Genomic DNA, 21,200 nt, shown 5'->3' with positions numbered 1-21,200 from the left:
ATGGTGCATTTCACATTTTTACTTATGTGACTTTTAGGTGCCGCGTGCCATGGGGACCTCACAGAGAAGCTCAAACTGCTGTACAAAATGCACGTCTTGCCTGGTAAGCGAGACGCACAGAGTAGCACATGTACCTGTGACTCTGGCCTGGCTTGAAGTCTTTTTTGGCGAGACCTGTTTGCCTTTTTTTTTTGATGTACAAAATCACTCATTGGTCACTGAGAACAAACTGAACGATACTTTTTACATGAGTTCCTGAATCAGCAGGTGCTTATTTCAATGATCACTCACCTGTGTGAAGTGTGAGTTGCAGTAATAGAAAAGAGCAGGCTTCTGCAAGAGAACGAATAACACTTGGTAACTCGTGGGATTCTGAGTCGAGGGGGAGCAGTGTTATTACCACCGACAGAAACAGTGGGAAAGATGGTGAAGTTGTGAGTTCAGTTTTAAACAAGGGTGGCCTCCAGCTGGAAATATCTAGCAAATACTAAAAAAGCAATGGAGGGAGAGGTGGAGGGAGAGAGAAAGAGAGGGAGAAGGAGAGAGAAACGAAGGAAGGAAGGGAGGAAGGAAGGGAGGGAGGGAGGGAGGGGAAAAGGGAAGAAGGAAAAAGGGAGGGAGGAAGGGGGATTAGCTCCAAGGATAGAGATAGGGTAAAACTACAGATTTGGGAATTATCATTATAGTTACAATTTCCCAAAGTTTGGTTCCTTAAACCCTCATTCCACAGGATTTAGGAAAAGTCTCCAAAAAAGGCAAATGTGAAGGGACACTTCAGTGTGGGGTTGTTATAAAGGAAGGTGGAGTTAGAACTGGAGGGAGCCCCTCCCCCATAAGGGTTTTGAGGAGGTGGGCATTCAAGGCCTGCACCAGTGATGGGACCCCCCAGCCCACCTTCGTAACTTCAGCTTCTCATGAGCCCCGTGTCATTTCTTCAGCAATTAAAGCACACTTTCATTGAATCCTGGCCCTGCCAATATGAGAATCATCTCTCCTCCCTCTCCAGAGCCATCCTCTGATCAAGACGAGCCAGATTCTGCTTTTGAAGCAACTCAATACTTCTTTGAAGATATCACCCCAGAATGCACACATGGTAAGTGACTTTCCTCGTCAGGGCCTCTCTGTTTCTTTTTCTACAGAGCCCTCTGTTATTGGGAAAAGTTGCCTCCAAAGCTAGGCAATCAAAGAAGTATAATGAATACAAGTGCCTGATATGCTACTTTCTTTTTAAATTTTTGAACTTGACTAACTACTGGGGAGTGGGAACTTCAGCCCACCGAAAGGACCATGTACATGTACATTGTGTCCTGCTGGCTTAGAAAAAGCGTTAACTGGAGAGCATATACTTTGTTCCTGTCTCCTTGATAGGGAGAAGCGCTCATTAAGAGCGTCATTCTGTTGTTATGCTGCTGTCCAGAATCTGGACTAGCATTGACATCAGATACGCTGCTCTGTAACAGACATCAGCAAACTTTGGACCAAATCCAGCCCACCACTTATTTGTACAGCCTGTGATAATATAAAATTTATTTATTTATTATTTATTTATATATATTTTTTGGCGGTAGGCGGGCCTCTCACTGTTGCGGCCTCTCCCGTTGTGGAGCACAGGCTCCGGACGCGCAGGCTCAGCGGCCATGGCTCACGGGCCCAGCCGCTCTGCGGCATGTGGGATCTTCCCGGACCGGGGCACAAACCCGTGTCCCCTGCATCGGCAGGCGTACCCCCAGCCACTGCGCCACCAGGGAAGCCCGATAATATAAAATTTATATCAAAGAATTAATATAAAATTTAAACATTACTGCCTATAAATAAAGTTTTATTGGAACACAACCAGGAACACAGCTAAGCTCATTCAGTTATATATTGCCTATGGCTGCTCTCACACTACAGTGGTAGAATTGCCTCAGATATTTGCCATCTGGCCCTTTACGGAGAAAGTTTGCTGACCCCTGCTCTGTGCAGTTGTTAGATCTACACAGACATGATCCGGCTCATTGGAAATATCTCCAGATTTACATATGAACCTGTTCTGTTGTGCCATGTGTGGATCGAAGCAGCGACTGGGCTTGCTGCTGCTGTGCATTATCTCCATCCTATTGATACTTCATCCGTAGGGCAGGCGGCCTCCTGACTTCACCCAAGGTTGAAAGTCAGCATGGGTTGCTCCTGGGTCCTTTTGCCTCTTAAATCTTACGGTCCCCAAATAAGCACAGCTTAGACCTGCTTTTAAACTGTGAGCCCCTAAGTGATTGAGTGGAGAGGAGCAAGGGCCAGACAGTATTCTTATTGGTGATAGGTGTTAAGGGCAGGAGTTTTGGACAGGATGCTAGCTCTGTTTGTCTAGATGACCTCAGGCAGCTTCGGGCATCTGGGAGCACCAGGGTCCTTGTGTGGAAAGTGGAGATGAGAGCTGTCACATTGGGTATAGTAAGGACTTAGTGAGATAATGTAGTGAGCCTCTTAGCATAGTGCCTTGGCACATCTGACAACATTCTTCAAATCCTTAGCAATCATATTTTGGCTGCAAAATGTTAGCCGCATCTTTCTTAGTGGGAACTCATCTCAGAAAAGGAGTTACTTGTTTCAGAAATGCTTCAGGAATGGTTACATGCCAGTAGCATTTAATAGCCTCAAAAGATGCTTTTTAAAAAATGTTTTTTCTGGGCTTCCCTGGTGGCGCAGTGGTTGAGAGTCCACCTGCCGATGCAGGGGACACTGGTTCGTGCCCCGGTCCGGGAAGATCCCATGTGCCGCGGAATGGCTGGGCCCGTGAGCCATGGCCGCTGAGCCTGCGTGTCCGGAGCCTGTGCTCCGCAACGGGAGAGGCCACAGCAGTGAGAGGCCCGCGTACCGCAAAAAAAAAAAAAAAAAAAATGTTTTTTCTAACTCCATAAGTACTATTGCTTTGTATCAAAAATTTTTAAATATGGGTCAAAATATATAAAATAAGCTAATGATATCTTAAAACTGCATGATATAAAGATAACTATCAATAATAATTAATACCTTGAAGTATTCCTTTTTTATCCATATAATTATAATAATATCCATAATGTATATATAAAACTGGGATCAAACTGCCGATACAGTTTTGTTCGTTTGTTTGTTTTGGCTGAAGGATTGTTTTATGAACAATTTAAACATAGAACAAGCGTGTTCTGGCACATGCCATGTCCACCTCTTCTGCCTGTACAGTTTTGTATCCTTTTTTCACTTAAAATCCAGTGAGCCTATTGCGATGTCATTTACACTCTCTGAAAGCATGGTTTTTAATTGGCTGTATAATATCCATTGCATGGGGCTTACCATAACATTTTGGACTATCTACTTGTTCCCTAAAGCTAGTTCAACATTAAGAGGAGAGGACTTTCTCCACGGCATATATAGTTCATTGTCCTCAGTCTGTCTTAAAAGCTGCTGAGGTTTTAATTTGGCACTAAATATGTAAAGGTTACGTATGCGGCAAACCAGCCTCCTTTTGTATGGCTGAGGAAGTGCTTGGGATGCATTCTTACAGCTGACAAACTGAATGGGAAACTGGGGGGATAGTACACCTCTCCCTTTTGAAGCCCTGGGATGTCCTGTTTTAAGAAGAAAGAAGAAAACAATTATAAGTTGTTTTCTTGAAAGTCAAAAAATGCCAGATTATGAATCTGAAGGAATTTAGTAGCACATGACATTTGTTTTCTTTTATCAACATAGACGTCAGTTTCTTTTTAAAAAGTGAGTTCTTGATCTTTTGCAGAGCCTGACAGGTCAATCTCATGTATACAAAGTTAAGATGATAATGTAACAGAGGAGGGAAATCAGCATTCACTGGGGCCGGCACCACCATTTTTTAAGTACTGAACACCACATGACATCATTCCTTTAATTCCTATTTATACACCGAGCCCTGCTTGTGAAAAAGGATTCTTGGGGAACCTTTCACCTAGAGATAGAGTTTTTCGATTGTAAAAAAAAAAAAAAAAAAAAAAAGCACTACCTAAAAGTTGAGAATTACGTTTTATTCGGCAGACATACCGAGGACTTAAGCCCAGGAGGCAGCCTCACGCATAGCTCAGAGGAACTGCTCTGAAGAAATAAGGGAGGAGAGCCAGGATATATAAGATTTTTTTCGCAAAAAAAAAAAACAGGTAGTGGGAATATCAAAAGATTAGTGTTAATTAAAGAAACCAGATATCTCAAGTTAATGAATTTAGTGCTTTTCTGTGTATGGGAAGATGCAAGAGTCTGGGCTTACTGAAATCATTCCTTTGATATGCACCTTAGCTATCTAGGGCCAGTATCCTATTTTTCTCCATCCTGAATCCCCGCAGGGTGGAGATGGCACAGTTGGGGGCAGCTGCAGTGCTGCTGGCTTGATGGCTGCAACATCCTTTGTTTACTGACCTGGCAGGCAACACTCAGTTGTCAGATCAAATATGAGACACCCAGTAAAATCTGAATTTGAGGTGGACAAAAAATAATTTGCTTAGCGTGAGTATGTCCCATGTGATATGTGGGAACTCACACTTTAAAAAACTACTTGTTGTTTACCTAATTATTTATGTGCTGGGGTTTTGTTTTGTTTTGCTGTGTTAGGCAACTCTACCTAGAGGTTTTTCTGTTTTCTACTACACCTGCTCAACCTATGGGTTTATCATGTAACATTCTCCTTTTTTTCTTCTGAATCTTTCCTGGTAGTGGTTGGATTGGACAGCAGGAGCAAACACAGTGCAGACGATGGCTTTGTTACAGTGAGTCTAAAGCCCGACAGAGGTACAGACTTTCTCTTCTCTGTGTTTCCCTTACTGCTGGTTCAACAGTTGCTTCTTGACCTTTGAACACTTATTTCTCGGCATTTGGGTTTTAGGGAAGAGGGCAAATTCTCAAGAAAATCGTAATTATCTGAGACTCTGGACTCCAGAAAATAAATCCAGATCAAAGAATGCAAAGGATTTACCCAAATTGAATCAGGTGAGTACCGAACAGTGTAGTTCATGCATTTCAAACCTTGACGCTCTGTTTTCTAGTCATAGATAAACGTAGAATAAGTACTCCTCAAGGCGCTTAAGTAGTACCTGTTTGGATCTATTTTGTGCATTAAAAGTATGCTCTGTTGTGAGAAAATGACCTCCTCAGAGAATATGTGAACCATGAAATATTCAAATTTGAGAATACATGCATTCTCATCCCAATCTTTAAAAATACCCTCGGATACTCGGAAGACAAGCTCATGCTGTTTTCAAACCACTGTGCTCAGCTATAAAGGTGTCTGACATATTTTTTTCCTAAACAGCTGAAATGTAATGAGGGCGATAAAACAATATAAATAACTAAAATACAGGATGCAAATGCTGTTTTCTAACAGAAGAACAGATAAATCATCCTGGTGGGGGTGGGAGGCATGACTTCCGTCCGTGGACACCAGCAGATGTGTCATGGGAGAGGGGATTGGAGCTGACCTGACCTTGGAAACATTGGGCTGCCTGCTGTAGTGTGTAGATATGAGATGAGGTGAGATCTGCGATTTACTTAAGATACTGCAAGAAAGGATAAAACAGTTAGTGAAACATTTGTATAACATGGTCCTTCTTCTTTTTTTTTTTTTAATATTTACTTATTTATTTTGGCTGCGCCGGGTCTTAGTTGCGACACGTGGGATCTTCATTGCGGCACGCAGGCTCTTAGTTGCCATGCATATGGGATCTACTTCCCCGACCAGGGATGGAACCCAGGCCCCCTGCATTGGGAGCGCAGAGTCTTACTCACTGGACCACCAGGGAGGTCCCCGTGGTCCTTCTTGACTCTAGAATGATAGGTACTATTATAAAGGCGTATTATTTCATTCTTTCTGCTTTCATGGATGTTAGAAGTTTTCCCAGTTTAAAAAAAGGAAGCATTGAAAGAGACTTTAAACTACACATCCATCCACCCTACGGTAGGACTCTTCCGGGATCTTGTAGGAGTCCTGATATTAAATGGCTTTGCAGTCCACTTGGGTCCTGCCTCCGTGCTCCTCATGAGGTGGCCACATGCTTGTGTTTTCCCTCCATCACTTTGCAGGAGCAGTTTATCGAGCTGTGTAAGACGATGTATAACATGTTCAGCGAGGACCCCAACGAGCAGGAGCTGTACCACGCCACGGCGGCGGTGACCAGCCTCCTGCTGGAGATCGGGGAAGTGGGCAAGCTCTTCACTACCCAGCCCACCAAGGAGGGCGGGAGCGGAGGTGGCGGGCCACCCGGCAACCAGGGCCTCCCCGGCGGCATGCTCTTCCCCAACAAAGGGCCGGGCCAGCCTTACGCGCCGGACCCCGTGGAGCCCCTCCCGGCCAGCTTGGCGGGGGACGGCGAGGAACACTCCCTGGGGGGACAGATGGAGGACATCAAGCTAGAGGACTCCTCGCCCCGGGACCACGGGGCCTGCTCCTCCATGCTCATCTCCGACGACGACACCAAGGACGACAGCTCCATGTCCTCGTACTCGGTGCTGAGTGCCGGCTCCCACGAGGAGGACAAGCTGCACTGCGAGGACATCGGTGAGGACACGGTGCTGGTGCGCAGCGGCCAGGGCACAGCGGCGCTGCCCCGGAGCACCAGCCTGGACCGGGACTGGGCCATCACCTTCGAGCAGTTCCTGGCCTCCCTCCTGACAGAACCTGCCCTAGTGAAGTACTTTGACAAGCCCGTTTGCATGATGGCCCGAATCACCAGTGCAAAAAACATCCGGATGATGGGCAAGCCCCTCACCTCGGCCAGTGACTACGAGATCTCGGCCATGTCCGGGTGAATCCCGCGCCTTCTGTAGGGACACGCAGGCCGGGGGCGGGGGGAGGGTCTTTTTTATGTTCTGTGTTGGGGTTTCTTTCTTCCTTTTAAATTAAATATTTATTAGTACCCGGCTTAAAGCCTAGTGTTTTCATAATATAATACAATGAAAGCTGTTGGAGGAGTACTTAAACACCTCGATGTAGGCACAGTTCACTCTCTTGTCGGGGGAGGGGGATTTACCAGAATACGGTTTTATTCAATGAATTCCGAAAGAAAGATGACTCTGTCCGTGATATGTGTGTATTTATAACTTCTTAATCTTGCTGTTGAGCTGTATACATAGTGCTGTTTAACACTAAATAAGGCGGCAGACGTGTATTGGGGCTTTTTAAATAAAATTAGAGCTGTTAAGGAAAGTAGAATGCCACAAACACAGAATGTTCTTAAATGGAATAGGCACTGTCAGCTGGGGTAAATCCTATACCACTTTTAGGGAGCATTAAAACTATTTTTTAAGATTTGAAATATATTTCATAAAAGTCCTCTATTCAAAAATCATGTTTCACAGATGTTCCCTTTTGAGGTTCTAAGCAATTATGAAAGTGTGAGTGATTTTTATGTGATGCCGGAATAACACCTCTATCTGATCAATTTGGACAAATACCAGGCCAATTTTGCATTTACAGAACTGATGATTTAAGTCAGCTGGCCAGAATTCAGGGGAAATGAACAGTCTTTTGTTACAGAGAATCTGAAAGTGGCAACAGAAATGATTTGAGGGCTCAGGATTTTTTTGGGGGGGGAGTAAAAATACTGATGCTTCTCATACTAGATTTTCAGCTTCTTGTTACTCATTGCAAATGAAGCAAAAAGTAAAACAATGAACTTTACCATTTCTGTACTCTTCGTAGGTTCAAGAAATTATACCATGTATCACATATGACCATCTTTCCAGTTAAATCCATGTAAAGTAGAGATAATGTAAATTGAAAAAACAACCTGCAAGATAACGTAACTGAATGTTTAAAGCGGAACTTGTCACTTTATATAAAAGAATAGTATGCTCTATTTCCTGAATGGACTTGGAAATGAAAACTATCGCACCTGCACTTTGTATTGTTGCTTCTTTTTTATTCCTATTATAGTTTTGTCGTTTACAGATGTTGGAGTTTTTTTTCTCTTATTGTTGAATTCATAATCATGGTCACGTTTTCTTTGCTTATGCAGAATACTCCTTCCAATGCATTCCTTTATTTTAGTAGCCATTGGTCTTTATTTTAGCTGTTGCTGCTGTTTTTTATTTTGTTTACAGAATGATTTTTTAAACTGTCCAATGAAGTAGTGTTAACCTCAAGTAGGATAAATGTGAACAAATAAAATACATCCGATACTCAGATGTGGCTTTTATCTCAGTGCTTGAGTTCCTGTCTAAGGTGATAACATTATTCTTTTGACAACGTAGCAGGGGAAATTATGTTAGGCAACCATTTTGACTTAGGTAACAAATTTTTGTAGGCAAATATTTTGAGGTAAGAAATACAGTATGGGGAATTCCCCGGGCGGTCCAGTGGTCAGGATTCGGCGCTCTCACTGCTGGGGGCCCAGGTTCAATCCCTGGTCAGGGAACTAAGATCCCGAAAGCCTGCAGCATAGCCAAAAAAAAAAAGAAAAGAAAAGAAATACAGAAATACACTACATAGTGATGTGCATATGAATGTAAAATAAGGAAGAGAATCATTGTCAGTCATCTAATCATTTAACTTATCCTACATAAGTGATAAAAGGGTGAAAATACCTCTGTTTAACCCTGATTAGTACACGGTAACACCATTTGGTATGTATTTGAGTAGTCATTCATTTGATTCGACTCTTAGATGGTTATACATTATTCCATTATTCTATCACTTAAAGATGCCTCAAGAAATAACTCTGTAGAGTCTGATACTCTCTCTCACCTCCAGAATTAAAGATGGGTTTGCGAGGGGAATGAACATGTATTTAAATGTGTAGCCCTAGATAAATGAGAGGAGCCAGAATTTTCCATTAGCACTGAGAACGGGATTATAACTGAACAGCGCATCACCCTGAGAGTATATGTTCCTGTTGACACTCTGTCATAATACTGTCCTTATTTGTTCCAGCACCTCATAGTGTTTCTGTCACAGTGTCAATATACTATATAACAGCAGGTTCTAGTCCGTTTGCTTCGAAAGGCTACCTATGGAGGAGCCCTGAGCCTTTGAGTTGATTCTTTCCAGCTCAGTCTCTGAGACCGTCTTGTCAGTGCCTTCTGCTGTCAGGCATCATAATCAGCTCCACATTACATTTACTGCTGTGTTTCTCCCCCGTTGACTTCTGAGGTTTCCCTCCTGCTTATTTCCCCCCAGTTGTTAACTGTAAAGTGTCTTGTAGCAGATGTCCTAATATCCAGCCCGGCTCACTCGGCTCTGACCACTTTAGTGATGCTGGCCTGACTTCCTATTGTCCTGTCAGCACCTGTACGTTTTAGGGTCTTCTTCTGGCCACCAGAGACATATCTGCCCACCTGTGCATGGCACACTAGAAGAACAGGGAAAATAACACCTCCCCCCCCCCCCCCCGAGAGCAGCCCTGGACCAATAATTGATGGGAGTTGGCGGTGAATATCTCAGGCCCCTCAACGTCAGGTGGAATACCTCTGAGCGATCAAAATCCAGTTACAGAGCTATTTTGCTTACCTCTAAAACCATTTATGGGATGACTTCAAGTCCCTCTCTCTGTTCCCCACTCTCTTACCCCCGTATTTCCTGGGATCACTTCCTGAATGAATTACAAATCTTTGTCTCAAGGCCTGACTCTGGGAGAACCCAAACTAAGACAAAGCACGAACTTAGAGTAGCATGTTTTTTTCAAGAAGGTAGAAAACATAGAACTTCACTTGCTGGGATCCTGGTCAGCCAATGGGCAGTAGTGACAAGTCGCTACCAAACTTTAGTCGGGCTCCTCTGAGTTTTCTCTACTAGGTCCTGTCCTTGGGCATGTCCTCAAGAGCCCAGTTTTAGCCAGAATCCTGCTAAATTGGTTTAGCCAGAATCCCTCACCCTCAACATGTGATCACTATTGACAACAAATTCCTCATCCCTGCCCTGAATACCCAACCACCAATTCTTTTAGATGTTCTATGTACACATTCATATCATTTATAAGCAATAACTTTTCTTTCCATCCACTTGTTTTCCTGCAGTAGGTGGGACCTCTAGCAGTTTTGAATTTATTTGCTGTAACAACTTGAATGATTTGCTCCTTATCCCTTCTTAATAGAGTACATTTCCCCGCTCTATTGATGTTGGACTTGACCATGTGACCTGCCACAACTAAGGGAATGCTAGTATACATGATGTGAGCAAAGGCTTGAATGTGTTTGAGCAATTGGGTTTATTCTTGTGCTTCTGCCACACCATGAAAAGAGCATGCCTCAGGTAGCCCACTGACCTCAGATGAATTAGTCACATGGAGCTGACCGGAACTGAAACCATGGCCCCAATTTAAGGCCAGCTGAATCCAGCTGAGATTAGCAAAACTGCCTGGCTAGCCTACCCCTGTGTGAGGAGGAAATTGTTTTTGTATGCCACTGAGATTTTTTTTGTGGTTGGTTGTTGTACATTGTTATTGTGGCAATAAAATGACAGATACAAGTGGTGACAGAGGACATCCCTTCTTAATTCTGATCCCAATGTTTTACAATTAAGTATATTTGCTATAGTTTATTTGATAAAGATGCATTTTACAAAATTAAGGTAAACCCTTTCTATTTCTCATTTGGTAAAAGTTTTTAACATGAATGGATGTTGAATTTTTATCAAATGCTTTTTCTACATCTATTAAGATCTTCACATGATAGTCTGATGAATTGCAGAGTGTACACTCTAAATTATCTGGATGAGTTTGTGAAAACTAACATTATTTTATTTTTAAATGTGTTAACTCACTGGTGAGAGCCATATAAAACTGCAGGTTTTTTAGTGGAAAGGTTTTTAGCTGCCGAACCCATTTTATAGCTCTAGGACTTTTTGCTTCCCTATTTGTTCTTGGATAGTTTTGTTTTGGTAAGTTGTATTTTTCTAGAAATAGTTATATTTCATCTAATTTTCATAATTTTGACAAGGTTACTCAATATATTTTCTTTTCAATATCTGTAGGATCTGTAGTGATGTTTCATATCTTGACAGTATTTATTATTTGCTTTCTTTTTTATTGTTTATTTGCGTCACCAAGATTTATCAATATTGTTCTTTTCAAACATTTTATTTTTGTTGATCCTATTGTATGCATGATTTCTTTTCTATGCATCTAAGCTCTTGTCTTTAATATTTCCTTCTCTATTTTCTTTACGTTTGTTTCGTACTTCTTCATCAAACTCCTTGAGATGATTGTTTTGTCTTTAATTTTTAAGCACTTCTTTTCTAATATATACATTTAAAGCTATAATTACTAACTTTAATGAGCATGCACACACACACACAGAGGAATGATTTGCAGCTGTAAAAAAATATGGAAGCTATGTATTAATATAAAAATAGATCTATGATACACTGTGAAGCTAAGAAAAACATATTGCAGCAAAGTATGAATTATTCCTATCCTTTCTAAGAACGGGGGTGAGGTGGGGATGGTAGCTTCTTTTCTGGTCTCATAATCAATTGTTCTTATCCAATAACATCTTAAATAGGTAATTAGTGGATGAGTTAAAGTCACAAAAATAAAAAAAAATTTCTGTATATTCTGATTTACTCTATAGGAACATGATTAAAGGATTAAATAAGAAAAGTATTATTTCATGAACATAAATGACTTAAATAAGGGATGAGGAAGATGGGAAGCGAGAAGTATTAACAGAAAGGCTTATAACAATTTCAACATGTTTTTATTTGCTCACAACATTCCAAACAAAATGACATCGCATTTCAACTATTGCTTTCACATAAGAAGTTAATTGCTTTATCCAAAGTAGACAAAAATCTATTTCTTTAAGTTGCCAACCAGCACTCTTTCCCCCAGGGAAAGCTACTGCTTAAATATTTTTTGAATACTTTGTTTAACAAAAACATAGACTCGCCCTATAACAGTAATGCAGTAGTTGGGTCTTACCTGCACTACATTTAACATTTTTCTTATCGAAAGGTGAAGCCAGGAAAAAAAAAAAAAAAACAACTCACTCACGATTTTTCTCAGATTTTTACCAATTCCCTTAATCTTCATTAAAAAAAAATTACTCTGTGGAGAGGTTCATAAATATGAAATGGAAACTAAGCCTCCCCAGAAGTTGGGTGGACCATTTATCCTGAGAAAAGAGCTGCTGGTCCCCAATCATTAATTCAAGAAGGATAATAAACATTATTGCCCTCCAATTTCTTCTCTTCTGTGCCAAGATAACATGTAATCTCTTGCTCTGGCAATGAGCACTCCACTTTCACACTCATGTAATGCTTCTCTCCTTAGGGCAAATCTTTGACCAAGTTCTATTTCACTGAATGCAAAGGGGAGAAACAGCACATAAACAATTACGAACACTGGAATAAAAATGAAGAGTACATGTATTTCGCATAGAAAAATACATACAAATCCAAGTTGCTCTTAAAATAGAAAAAAATCAGGACGGGCATTTTTAAGAAAAAGATTCTGTTTTCTAAATTGCAAATGGTGCCAGTAAGACACTGATTTTTATATCTAACTATATCACCATATTTATATATAGAAAGGGGTGGTCTAGGTTCGCTGATATCCCCTGATTTCTCTCAATTCTTTAGAGATTGTCTTTCAGAACATATTTAAACTGCAATCATTTTAATTATATTTTTAGACTATTCTTATCACTGGTTCACTCTTCAATCTGGCACATACAAAAATTCATTTCAGCACTGATTCACTTTTTTGATGCTAAAACAAACAATTTTCCTGCTACTTCAATTCTATCACTACTTTGGTATTTTATTATTATAGAAACAGGTAAGATTCTAAATACGGATTTTCAGACTACCTAAAATTCTAACATACATATGTTGAAAGCAAGGAAAAGTAGGAAGGCAGACACAATTATCATATTTTTCTTTTCATGTATGTCATTATCACATGAAAGTCAGAAGGCTCATGTTACATTCTAATTTACAACTGATGACACTTAGCTTGGCTTTCAAACTAGCAAACCTCAGAATCTGTTGGTGGCTTTTAGACCAATTTGCTACAGAATTATCTGAAATGGTTACAGATTATTTTAAGCAAAAACAGAACAATGCATTATACAAACAGAGGTGGACTTAAATAATATATTATTGAACAAAGTTTCTAATAACATTTTAAAAACATTATTAAAAAGTTTGTTTTACTCCCTAGAAGGGGAAAAACTTAATTACTTGAAAAGTTTCCTCTTCCATACTTGAATCATTCTTTTATTAAGCATACAGACAAAGGTTTAAATCAGTTCAAGACCTCATCTGTTAAAAGATGAAACTATAAAGGTAAACATTTTCTAAAACTAAAAGACTAACAATTGCTTTCCATGTAATGGTAAACACCTTGATAAAATGAACTTTAATGGTTAATACCTGATCCTTATCTCACAGAGCTCTGGCTGGATGATAAAGCATAGAAAACATTTAAAGAAGTTAAGATACTCCCAAGGTTGAGAAGTCTCCTATAAGAAACCAGTTTTAAAATTCCTATAATACTGAAAAGCGTTTTGCCACTATTATAATAAAATGAGCCCAATTTTTAAGTTTTATCTTGTTGAGAAAAGAATTTTAATGCATGCACTTTTAATGTATGTGCTAGACAACACTGCATCTGTTATTTTCCAATTGTTTATTTTTTTTAACCACTCTTCTCTTTGGCAAGTTTAAAGAGAGAGGTTTGTCAATAGGCATAAACAAATACTTGAAAGTTTCCGGTCTTGCTGTATCACATAAAAGCCAGTCCTTAAACACTTGATATATACCATTTTAAAGCTGTGCTAACTATCCTCATGTTTTAGATTAAATTATGTGTTTAATAGGCTGCTTTCTGTAGGATTTAGGGAGAATCTGGTAATCAGATGAACCTATCTTTAAACTTTTAGTTTTGCTATGAGTACAAATGTCTATAACACACAGAGAAGAAATCGTTCCTGTTAGAATCTCATCACTATATAATCCTTGACAGCACTTGCTGCTCTCCTGAGATTTTCGGAGAATAAAGCTATACAAAAAGCACAGTCATCATCCTTAGGCTACTTTAGAATCCCACAGACTGTTAACTCAATGAATACCCACGAAGTCCATACATCGTTATCTAGAAACACTGTGGAGTCAAAGCAAAGAGAAGCAAGACTTAACAGTAAGTAAAATAAACCAACGATGTTTAACTGAGATGTTTAAAAGCTTTGTTCTTCTCTTGTTAAAACTCAAAGACAGCTTTATTGAAATAGCACCTGTTCTTTGAGTATAATCAAGATTTTCTTAGCAAATGCATCTCTTTTCATAAACATACATAAACATACATAGAGAAGCTTCATGAAAGGCCCTCATACCAAGCACTAACTACAAGTTCTTCTCTCTAACTGATAAAAAGCAAATACTGAAGATGAGAAAATGTCTTTAAGCTTTAAAATTCCACTGTGATATTTCAGTGTGGTATTTAAAAACAAAAAAGCTAATCACTAATACTGTCATTCCCTCATTACCTATTACATGACATAATCAGAGAAACCGAAAAGGCCATAATTCTTCGTTGTCTCTGACTTATCTATATGCTCCTTTTGCTCCTATGAGGCAACGGTATGACGTGTGATTGAAATGCAAACAAAGAAAACCATGAAGAACGAATCTCTCTGTTAATTAACCTACAAATAAAATAAGGCAAAGAAAATTAAAAAACAATCATTTCCAGACTAAAAAACAAAAAATCTGTTTTTTGTTTAGGAGCTCTGAAAAGATACCAGCTTGATAGCTACAATACATAAACATGAAAACTGGTTTTTACACATTTTAATCAATCAAGTTAATAAAAATACCTGATTTGTAGTTTTACACTAAATGGGTTAAGTCCCAAGTTCCAAACTGTAGCTCACATGACTCTACAGAGGGGATCTTTGGAAGGATAAGGTACCTTTGGAGGACAGTGTATAAACAAGTGTAAACATACACTGATTGTCTACTAGCTTTCTTAAATAGAATTTCTGAAACATTTTTGTAGGAAATTATATATAAGGAGTGTAAATGATCAGATAATTTCTATTACAACATATAAATTCTGTTGTGTGTGCAAAATGTGGTAGAAATAGAAGATACTACGGATGATTCATATTTTTAAAGTAAGTGATACATTACAATCCAGTAAGAGTCCTTTAATCTTTTCATGAAACTTCTCTCTGTACACGTTGAAATACATAATACTTTCTGGCTTTTCTTCAAACCAAAACTTGTCAAATTCATACACAAGATAACCTGCAGTTAAAAAGAAACCATAAGTACAGTGCTCAACAGTGAAATCACATCCAACCATCTCATTTTAAAAGTATATCCTAATCCATATTAGGATTCAATGATCAGAAACCATCTTAAACTACTAGAAACCTGAGGAACTTTATAAGAAATATTTTTGTATGTTCAAAATAAATATCACTTTCAATAAGATACTTAGAGTACATATACTCTTTGTCGCAAAAAAAATCAACAAAATGCCTCAAATTTAAGAGAGACTGTCAAAAGATACCTTGAGAATAGGAAAAAAAGGTTATCCCCAGAGACCCCTGAAACAGGAAAATGAAAGTACAAGAAAATGGATAAAGTATAGAAAAGCTGTTTTCTACTTGATTTATAAATCTAAGTTATTTCTGCTTTTTTCAATGAACTATCATATCAGCACCTTCCCTTTTAGAAAAGAATACATGAACTCGAAATAGGCTTAATATTTTTGTTTTTCAATATCCTTATTACAGTAGCCAAATTCACACTCAAAATGTTAAAAATATTTCAGATAGGGCTTCCCTGGTGGTGCAGTGGTTGGAAGTCCGCCTGCCGATGCAGGGGACACAGGTTCATGTCCCGGTCAGGGAGGATCCCACGTGCCGCGGAGCGGCAGGGCCCGTGAGCCATGGCCGCTGAGCCTGTGCGTCCAGAGCCTGTGCTCCGCAACGGGAGAGGCCGCGGCAGTGAGAGACCCGCGTACCGCAAAAAAAAATTCAGATAAATGTGTAAACAGACATATTTACAACAACAAAAAAATGCGAATTTAAAACCGCTCCTAAACCCTATTTGGATTCAACCAAATGTATCTATTTAATTATTTAACAGATGCTTCTATAGTCCTCGCCATGTGCTCATTCACTCTCATAGCAATCCTATGATGCAGTACTGTTATTCCCATTTTTCTGTAGAGGAAACAGAAGTGCAGAGAAGTTAAATGACTTGCCCAAATCACATAGTTTGCAGGCGGTCTCTATTATGTTGTAAATTAGACTTTGTTTCCACCAGAATCTCATTTCCCCTTCTTAAAAGCTATTCAAGAAGGGATAGAAGTGACTTATTTCAGATAAATGGAGGGGGATAAAGCCAGTGACTTTACATAAAAGGGTGGCTAGGCTATCATAATTGCCTAGTATGAAATAAACGTAAATTCAATTTTAAAACATTAGTCATAAAGCAAACATTAACAGGTAAGAACCATGACACTTCAACACTGAAACAGCACTTCATAAGAAGGTCCACTGAAGAAAGATTTCAGATTAATCCCTTCATATATGATAAAACAGATTTTTGTCAACCGGGATATGGGACAAATCAAAGAATAAGGCCTCTTTGAGCAGACGGACACCATCTGCTTCCTGTTCCCAAAAGACAAGCTGAGAATGGTAATCTTATAACTATTTTTAACTAATATTTTAAGTCTTTCTTTCATTCAAAATTTATTTTGTGTATACATTAGCACAAAAGTACATCTACAGAAATTACTCATCCATATATAAACTGAGTCTGTGTTCTCCAGCACCCTACCCCCAGTATCCTGATAGGGGTGTGCAATCAAAAACGTTGGAGATTAATGTTCTAGGTAGTATGAAAAGTCAGACATCCATCTAAATTTTATAGAATACAACTTGTTTTCGTATTTCTGGCTATCAGGTTTTAGCTGTTTACCATTCCTTTAAATTGCTTTCATTACCTATTCAAATGACTGTATAGTCTAGAACAAACTGCTCAAGAGTAAAATACTAGAAATTTCTTGCTTCAGAGTGAGGTCGTTATAGTGTAAACTGGTGTCAGAAAAAGACTGACTCAAAAAACTGAGACTGTAATGGCTAAGTTGATTTAATGAGACATGAGGAAACTGCAAGATACCGAAATTCTAGGATGCTGGCAGGGCCGTACATGGCATAAGACTCCTAAAGCTTGCCATGAGGTGATGGAAAAGAGTTGTTTCCATAAAGCACCCCTACTGCCCTTTTGACTCTAGGAGTTTAGAACACCAGACTCAAGAGAAACACCATAAACAATTTCTAAACTTACAATTCCCTGTATGCTTCTACTGCCCCTAACCAAAGCTGCAGGGACGCTTGAGGTTTTCCCATAGGGATTAAAAACAGGAGAACCACAGGAACGGGGATTAACTGTAAACTGGTATGAGGGATCTTACTGGGGTGACAAAAATGTTCTACAACTGGATTATGGTGATGCTTGTACAACTCAGTAAATGTACTAAAACTCATTGCATTGTACACTTAAAATAGGTAAATTTTATGGTATATAAATTATACCTCAATGAAGCTGTTACTAGTCATAACTTTTTGGTTGTAAATTTGAGGAGTTATTTTTTTGAAACCACCAAACCAAAGGTCAGTGATTTCCCAGGATGACAGTGACTGTGTGCTTACACGTTAGATGTACAAAAGGTGACAGCAGAGCTAAGGAGCTAAATTACCACTCACTGCTTCCGCCTTGCCCATGGAGAACCACAACAGCAAAATAGCAGGAGAGAAAAGGGGGAAAGGGGAGATGGACACAGATCGCGGGGAAAGAAAAAATGTGAAACCTAGTCTCTTTATATAGTTCTTTCTTTTAGATAGAAACTACTATCTTGGAACTGATTCGTACGAATGAATTGGGCTCAGTCCCCCAACCAAAAAAGGTAGGTATGTTTAAAAAATAAGGTTTCACATTATTTTCTAGTCAGAAAACGCCCCTTCCTAGAAAAGCAGAGCCTTAATTAAGACATGAAACTTTATTGGTAAAGGGTATGAAAATCAATTTTGAGGGGGAAACTTCTGCGTAAAAGGTGGATGTACGTACGTGTGTGTGTGTTTGCTTTAAATGTTTCAAGAAATTTGAAAAACATAAGCTTCATTGTTTTCCTGATGATCCACAGCTCCATGGATAGGACTGATAGAAACAAGGCAACTAAGAAGGTCCTGTAACGACTTTTCCACCTCACATATTACTTTGATGCTCTTCCTGGTCAGGAGCCAAATGAGATGCTGGTGTTGAGGGCACTGGAAGCAACAGTATCCAAAGATGCTCCAGCTACCCCTCTGCAGGGGAAAACAATACTGCACAGAGGTCATTTTGTACTGCTTTCCTACCTGTCACTCTCCTGTATTTATTTAAATATGGTAAAATGCTTGATTGGGGGGAGGGAGTTTTTTGGTTGTATCTTTTTATATTTGTTTTATGTTCAACAGGCACCACTACACAAGCATCTATTTCATACAGAAAACAAATATCTGGAGGCAGTCAGCAAAGTCCCAGGAGTTTAGGCACTATGCTCAAAGTCAATGAGAGATGTAGGAGAGGAAATCAAATCAGACTGGTGGGGGGAAAAAACAGTTCCTCAGCAACAAGATGAAAGAAAATGACTAGATTTTCATTTTAAATAACTATACCTTCAATGTGGAGATTTGGAAGAGGGTCATCACTGAAAAACTAGGGAAAAGGCTATTACAGTAACGTAGTAACAAAGGACTGATGTCGTGCAGTTACAATGGGATAGGAAAAAGTAGACAAGTGCAAGAGAAATTTAAGAAGTAGACAAACCTGGAATTAGGGAGTAAGTAAACACGGGAGGTTGTGGGAAAGAGAGACCTGGATGACTCCTTCAAGAATGGAGTTGAAGACGTTATGATTTGGACACTTATTATCTAAGTAGTTTCCTATGTGCTAGTTTCCTATGTCCTATCTAAAGACACAAAAAGATCAAGAAAAAATAGAGTATGAAGCCAAGCTAGAGTTGAATTCTTTGCTTCTGAGCAATAGCTTCAGAAGATGGGTTCATTCAATTAAACCTTCAGCATTCAACTATCACAATAAAAGTTAATGGAATAGCAGTGATATGACTGCTTTAGGAACAGTTATTTAATACCCCGACCTAACACAAGAAAACCTGGCCTTGAAATAAAAGGTGTGTGTGTGTCTGTGTGTGTGTGTGTGTGTGTGTGTGTGTGAAAGGTTCCTTTAAATTTCCTTACAAGAGCAACCAAATGATCTGTCCTTGACTCAACAGCATTCACTAACCAGTATCCAAGAAGAAAAATTCACTTTATAGTTGACTGGAAAACAAATGTCAACAGAAAAACTGTGTAAATCCTACATTTGCATGCATGTCAAAAATTGCCTCACTGAATTTTTTAAATCAGCAAATATATAAACTGAAGCACAAGATACTCTTGGATACCCATCTTCCATTATCTTCCTGTTTTTGAAAGATTCTAAATAGTAAAATGACAAGTTACATATTTGATAAAGGTATTATATATAATACTTTCCTAAGGATTAAAAAATTCTCTTAGAAATTTCTACTTTTAACTCATTTCAATACTCACAATAAAACTGGTGAAAGTGTTCCATTGTTGGTATACCAGGAACAAAGTTGTAGAGGTGAAACTTCAAAGCTTCACTCTTCAGCAAGCTATAAGCCATCTCTGTAAGATTGATTCCAACTATTGCATAAGAATACCTATGTCAGAAACATTACCAGTTATCCCAGCTAGCCAAAATAGCTCATAAAGTAAATTTTAAATTATGCAAGGAATTAGGAAAAAGTAACTTTGATCCATTTCTAACACTGTATTGATTTTACAAAAATTTCTACATATTAATTTTTGTTCTTTAGAGGCTGTTGATTTTCTGGATATTATCTAAGATATGAAAACAAAGCTCTGGCCACGTGAATATCTAAAACCAAAATCATTTAAAAAAAAATTAAAAAGAGTACTACATACACCCTCATTGATTTCTAAAATATACTGAGTAATCTGATATTTTCTCCTCCATTATCAGGGTATTTATTTTTATGATATAATAGTGTTATAATGCTTTTTCAAAGATAGGTATCATTATAAGAATAATGATAAAGCTAATAATATGTCAACTTGCATTTCACTTCACAAGTTTCAAAGCTATTTTTCACTTTCTTATTCCCATTTCAAAGCCATTTCCTATATTCTTATTTTCAAATCTATCTCTCAGAAAATTTTTATAAGGTCCTTATCTCCATTTTATAGATAAACTATACCTTGTGATAAAAATATATTGAATTACATACAAAATTGGTTTATGATCTCATTTAGCCATAAAATAATATATCATGCAATATTCTTTATGAAGTTCTTATTAACTAGAATAATCTAATTTTTAAAAATACCCGGAAATACTTTCAATTCAAGAGTTTATGGTTTCTTTAACACATCCAGCTTACCCTAACTTTGGATGATTTGAACGCGAAAGAATCTGATGAGCTTCACTGGTATAATTTTCACTGAAATACCTGAAAAAGTTTAAGAAAAATAATGAAATTAACATGTCATTCAAATTGAAGATATCCAGAAGCAATTTTAAAAGCTACTGTCAAAGTGACAGTCTTACTGCCAAAAGCATCCCAATCTCCATCTCAAGTCACTGCAGTGACTCCGAGATGCTTCCGAATCAAAACTTAATTCTGAGCTATCAGGCCTATCTAGTACAGGACATGAGCCCTTCGCTAGACTTTGAAGTACTTTGACAAATAAATGATCTAGCAAGAGAATTTTATCTATTTTAAAAGAAAATCTAGAGTTCTGATTATTTGTTTGTTCTAAATTTTCTATAAAGTAGTCATTGTGTACCTGTTAGGACACTTCCTTTCACCTGAGCTCATTCCTTCTGTTGCAACTTGAGTCTATATTGCTTAACGCCACTGTCAATGCAATCAGAAGAAAGTCAATAGCCTTCCTTTTGCACTAAAAAAAACCGCTCCTTGATTAGTGGTGTAACTAAAATACTGGCCACAAAACAGAAGTATTAGCAGGTACAACAGAGAAATATATAAAGGTTCATAAATACTGTTGGCTTGTACTAATGCAACCTCTTCAAGTTCTTAAAGATAGGGACCAAATCTATTCAAACTTTGGATCACCCCATAATGCACTGATACTCATACACATATGATGACTGGCTGGATGTTTAT

The 21,200-nt window shown here is 38.6% G+C and overlaps 2 protein-coding genes across 3 annotated transcripts in view; one reads left to right on the top strand and one right to left on the bottom strand.

Annotated features, from left to right (window-relative positions):
• The window catches only part of TBC1D9 (TBC1 domain family member 9), a gene marked incomplete at its 5' end in the record, with an annotated part of 105,885 nt that extends 97,733 nt beyond the window's left edge, over window positions 1-8,152 (top strand). For both annotated transcript variants that reach the window (XM_082653452.1, XM_082653451.1), the window contains 5 exons: window positions 38-103; window positions 1,007-1,093; window positions 4,690-4,764; window positions 4,859-4,962; window positions 6,052-8,152. In XM_082653452.1, coding sequence (XP_082509578.1) covers window positions 38-103; window positions 1,007-1,093; window positions 4,690-4,764; window positions 4,859-4,962; window positions 6,052-6,777 — 1,058 coding nt within the window. In that variant the 3' untranslated portion in view covers window positions 6,778-8,152. The remainder of the gene's footprint in view (window positions 1-37; window positions 104-1,006; window positions 1,094-4,689; window positions 4,765-4,858; window positions 4,963-6,051) is intronic.
• Window positions 8,153-11,673: 3,521 nt separating this feature from the next.
• Window positions 11,674-21,200, bottom strand: part of ELMOD2 (ELMO domain containing 2) — a 29,057-nt gene continuing 19,530 nt past the window's right edge. Inside the window, exons 8-10 of the mRNA XM_082652944.1 lie at window positions 20,454-20,522; window positions 19,579-19,712; window positions 11,674-15,214 (exon numbers count right to left, since the gene is read on the bottom strand). Coding sequence (XP_082509070.1) covers window positions 15,069-15,214; window positions 19,579-19,712; window positions 20,454-20,522 — 349 coding nt within the window. The 3' untranslated portion in view covers window positions 11,674-15,068. The remainder of the gene's footprint in view (window positions 15,215-19,578; window positions 19,713-20,453; window positions 20,523-21,200) is intronic.

Source organism: Grampus griseus (genome assembly GCF_964374135.1).
Source record: "Grampus griseus genome assembly, chromosome: 4".
NCBI classification, from domain to species: domain Eukaryota; kingdom Metazoa; phylum Chordata; class Mammalia; order Artiodactyla; family Delphinidae; genus Grampus; species Grampus griseus.
Note: the sequence above shows the minus strand (reverse complement) of the source record. Positions and strands in the feature narration are given on the sequence as shown.